Source organism: Myripristis murdjan, chromosome 16 (genome assembly GCF_902150065.1).
Source record: "Myripristis murdjan chromosome 16, fMyrMur1.1, whole genome shotgun sequence".
NCBI classification, from domain to species: Eukaryota; Metazoa; Chordata; class Actinopteri; order Holocentriformes; family Holocentridae; genus Myripristis; species Myripristis murdjan.
Window position 1 is genome coordinate 34549671 of NC_043995.1, and position 5000 is coordinate 34554670.

Genomic DNA, 5000 nt, shown 5'->3' on the forward strand with positions numbered 1-5000 from the left:
ATTTTATTTCTCACCTGAAATTTGGAAATTTACAGTTTGTTTTTTTCATCGTCGTGTTCTTCCTGCTAAAGGAGTTTGATGGTTAAAGACGGAGTCCATCATGGCTGCTTATTTAAAGTTGTTTAAATAAAGTTAACAGACGCTGTTTAATGAGCTTTAACGAGGGAAATGATGTTACCAGAAAAACAAGACAATCACAAACGACTGGGCTTCCTCAGAAATCAACCAATCATGTAGAGTCTTACATTAGCATCAGCCCTACTTTAGGAGGAGGGTGGGGCCACCGATACTTCCAGCCAATCAGCAGACAGTGACTTGTTAGTAATGAATAATGAATGAATCCTAAAGGGCTCATTAGATTCTGGGAGCAGAACAAGTTTGAGAAGTTTTCTGTCTTTTGAACGTTTTAAAAGGTTTGTTTGCGGCGGCCAGGGGAGAACAGCCTCAGTCTGAAGGAGCTTCACGGGAGGAAAACAAAACAAAACCATCAGGAGCTCAGAGCTGCAGCAGCTGGCAGATGTTTAGCTCCCTCTGGTGGCTGAAACCAGGCAGTCTGCTGTGTGACAGGGCAACAGAACCTTTGACTCTTTAAAAAGTGTCAACTGGGTCAGGGGTCAGAGTCAGGGTCAGGGTCAGGGGTCAGGGTCAGGGTCAGGGGTCAGGTTCAGGGGTCAGGGTGTTGGTTGGGGTCAGGGTCAGGGTCAGGGTTAGGGGTTAGGGGTCAGGGTGTTGGTTGGGGTCAGGGTTAGGGATCAGGGTGTTGGTTGGGGTCAGGGTTAGGGGTCAGGGGTCAGAGTTAGGGGTCAGGGTGTTGGCTGGAGTCAGGGTAAGGGTCAGGGGTTAGGGGTCAGAGTTAGGGGTTAGGGTGTTGGCTGGAGTCAGAGTCAGAGTCAGGGTTAGGGGTCAGGGGTCAGGGGTCAGGGTGTTGGTTGGGGTCAGGGTCAGGGGTCAGGGTTAGGGTTAGAACAAGGTGGGAGCTAAGAAGCCACACACTCTTAAACAGAGAAGTGAGGCTGGAGGCGGGATCCTGTGAAGAGGAAGTGACAGCAGAGCTGACAGTCTGAGACAAACTGGAGCCACACCGAAGAGACTCTTACTTTCTTGATTTGATGTATTTCCTGTTGAAACAGGAAGTTGGGGCAGGACATGCTGCAGGGAGGGATCATTCACAAGTGCAAACCCACAGGATCTGAGTTTGGGAGAGAAACATGCTTTTATTTTGAAGGGAGAGGTGGATGAGAGAGGATGTTTACAGATTTGTGAAGGTTTTATTGGTTGGAATTTTAATTTCCAGCCACGAGCGCCGGATGATGTCACTGTTTTACAGGAAGTAGAGGTCATGTGAGGTCATGTGAGGTCACCTCACCGGCCGTTGAGCTCCAGGGTGAACCTGAACCTTCTGAACAGGAAGCTGTCAGGTCAGAGCCAATCAGCTGCCAGGCTCTCCTCCAGCTTGACTCATGTTGGAGCGAGCAGAAAAACCACGAGGCCTCATTTCTCTGCGGCTCTGAATTCAGAAGAATTCGGCGTTTGGCGCTCGGCTCCGTCACCTCGCCCTAACCCTAACTCCGGCTGGTCGCCTGGATCACCTCCAGGTGAACGCCAGGCGGGGTTTAGTTTCCACTGCCGCGCCGCCATGACCCTGCAACGCCACGTTTTTCTAGCTAAGGTGCTAACGTGTCAGACAGCCACCGGCTGGTTGCTTTGTTCTGTCTGCAGGCGAGTGGCGGCAGACCACGAGTTCATCCTGATGCATTCTGGGGCCGAACCACACGGTCCAACAGAAACAGCAAAATATTTACATTAAAACGCTGAAGCTGCAGGAAACTCAAAGCAGCACGTTGGCTGCTGAGCTGCTGCAATCAGGATTTTCATTTTTGTTTAAAAAAAAAAAAAAAACTGACGAACTGACGAATGAGACTGTCAAGCGGTTCCTCGCCGCGCCTCGCGGTTCCTCGCCGCGCCTCGCGGTTCCTCGCGGTTCCTCGCCGCGCCTCGCGGTTCTGTGACAGTTAGATTTGGATTAAATGTTGACTAAATGATGATTTGTTCAAAACGTCACACGAATGGAAACTGACTGGGAGAGGTGGAGGAGTCTCAGCGGCGCCACCGCCTGGCCGCTCTGCAGTGCAAATCAGATCCTACAAACAGAATGAAGGGGAAAACAGGAAGTGGCCGGCAGAGGAAGGAGAGTGACGGTGGACAGGAAGTAGTTTACAGTCAGGTGATGTGTCACACACACGTCACGTCAAACACACTCCGCAGAGTCGCACAGTGTGTGTGAACACGTCGGCTCAGTTCATCCAGTCACGTTTCACTTCCTGTCATGATTTCCTTAACTCTTTGAAACCCAAACTTTTATTTTGAAAAAGGTTTTATTCCACCCTCTTCACAAATTCACTTTATTCTTTTTTAATTTCATTTGTTAGGGGGATTTTTTTAAACTTTCTTTCTAGTATTTTTCCCCTATTCTTCTGGTCATATTGTTGTACATTTTTACTAATTTCATTAATTTCTAACGTTCAGGTGAAAAGCTAAACAATTTACCAGCATTTAAACACAAGACATATATTTTAAATACATTAAAATAATACTTAAACATATTTTTAAAAATTCTTGTATTTTTTCTTATATTTTTAATGAATTAATGGATTAATTATATTATTAATTTATTACGATTTATTTTTATTTTTTTTCCTCATCACCTTTCCCCCGTGGGTTTGTGAGGAATGGTGTGACTGTCCAGGTTTCAAAGGGTTAATGGATCTCAGTTCTGTGTTGATGTTTTTTTTGGAAAGCGTGGGTCCATGTGTTGCTGTCCCACAATGCACCTGTGTGTTTGAGCAGGTGACACGTGGTTGTCGAGCTGCTCTAGCAGACTGCAGCTGTAATGTTGGTTATGTTCATGTTAGATGGGATCAGGATCAGAGCTCCGGCTTTCTGTCTCCCTCACTCTTTAGTTTTTTTCTCTTTTCTCGGGACAGACATGCGATGAACTGCATGACAACAACAGCAAGAAGAAGGGGAACATGTTTTCTTTTTTTTTTCAACTTCCTTTTTTTGTGTATTTTTGAGCATTCCTTCCCCCCGTCGACACACAGCGACACGCCCGAGGAGACAGGTAACAGTCTTTAGATGGGATCTGGTTACATTTTGGTTTTAAAAACAGCTTTACTTGTTTTCTTTTCCGTTTAGTTTCCTTTCTACTAGTTTTGTGAACAGAGAGAGAGAAAGAGTGTATAACTTGATACAGTAAGAGTGTGTGTGTGTGTGTGTGTGTGTGTGTGTGTGTGTGTCTGTGTCTGTGTCTGTGTGTGTGTGTGTGTGTGTGTGTGTGTGTGTGCACTGTAAATGTGCTGTACACTGAGTCTGTTCCCCCGCGGTGGGGGGGCGGGGCTCCTCAGTACTCGCTCAGGTTGTGCCACTTGGAGATCTGCCGGCGGGGGTTTTCGCACACCTCCCGCCAGTGGGCGGCGCCGGAGAGGCAGGGGCTGTGCAGGCCGAGCGGCAGGCGGCCCAGCACCTCGTTCTTGGTGGTGCGGTCGAAGTCGACCACCAGGAACTCCACGGAGATCTCGGGCAGCAGCTCGGGCGGCACGTCGTAGATGAAGGACTCGTTGAAGACGGGATTGAGCGTGCACTTCTTCACATGCGTCTTCTTCTTGGCGATGCGCTTGCGGCCGTAGAAGACGTTGACCTTGACATAGGGGTCTGCAGAGACATGAGCAGCCGCACATTAACCACCACATAAGACGGTCTGTCACGTCTGAGCCTTTCCACAAACCCTTCCTAAAGCATCATGGGAACTCCGCATGCTGTCGCCACGGATTTTATACCGGCGGCGCCGGTTTGACGCCGCCGGGCCGAGAGGCTCAGCCAAACTCCAGCAGGCGAGTCTCTGATCAGTGAACTCACCTGCTGGAGGTTTTGGTTGGAATGAAAACCTGCAGCCTCTTTTCCTTCCACGGCACCAGTTTGACACGTGTTTCATTCCAGTCGCAGTTTGATATGTGAGTGTTTTCTTCTATTCAGACAAATGAAGAGAATCAGCTGTTCAGGTTCGACTGTGGCTCCAGTCTTCCTCAGAAGCGTCATCTGACGTATTGCTGACGTGTCATTGATCAGCTGATCGGCCCGACAGACCTGTCAGAGTCTGTCGGGCCGGCCACGCCCCCCTCTCCCTAGGTGGTCTTTGCCATCACATCACAGATCACTGAAGGAAGAATGACCACATCACGGACCGGGACGAGGGGGAAACCATCACATCGCAAACCAACAAATCCAAACGTTGGATAAAAGAGGCTATAGAGATCTGGAAGGGGGCAAGCGGCACCATCAACCGGGACGAGGGGGCATACACCCTCTGGCACACCTGGGACTCCGTGCTCCAAAGACCACCTAGGGAGAGGGGGGCGTGGCCGGCCCGACAGACGATCAGCTGATCAATGACACGTCAGCAATACGTCGGATGACGCTTCAGAGGAAGACTGGAGCCACAGTCGGACCTGTCAGGCAGGTATGAACAGCTGATTGTCTTCATTTGTCTGAACAGAAGAAAACACTGAACTTAAACGACTGATTAAGTTCATTAATGAACTTGATCAGTCTCAGTTCGAGGCGACTGGGTCGAGGTCAAAGCTCGCTCTCATTTAAAAACACAGGTGCCTCTCGCCGCGGCGTGGCGGCAGGCTGGGTTCCTTCCTGCTTCGCCGCCCAGAACAAGATGCAACGGTGATGATTACTGAAGTGATAAAATATTAATTTGAAAGAGCTTTGATGGTCCCTGAAGTGGTGAATATGAATATGTGGTCGGTATGAAACATGAAACGTGAAGCGGTGGTACTGACTTGCTGACAGGCCGGTGATGTCCATCTTGGGCAGGTGTCTGGCCTTCAGGACGACCACGCTGAGGCGGTGAGACACCGGCTGGTAGGACAGAGACACCAGCAGCTCGCCACGACTCTCACACTGCACACACACACACACACACACACACACAC

At 49.4% G+C, this 5000-nt stretch overlaps 1 protein-coding gene across 1 annotated transcript in view; it reads right to left on the reverse strand.

Moving 5' to 3' along the window:
* Positions 1-2727: 2727 nt before the first annotated feature.
* The window catches only part of syt11b (synaptotagmin XIb), a 9130-nt gene continuing 6857 nt past the window's right edge, over positions 2728-5000 (reverse strand). The window contains exons 3-4 of the mRNA XM_030071979.1: positions 4848-4968; positions 2728-3711 (exon numbers count right to left, since the gene is read on the reverse strand). Coding sequence (XP_029927839.1) covers positions 3401-3711; positions 4848-4968 — 432 coding nt within the window. The 3' untranslated portion in view covers positions 2728-3400. The remainder of the gene's footprint in view (positions 3712-4847; positions 4969-5000) is intronic.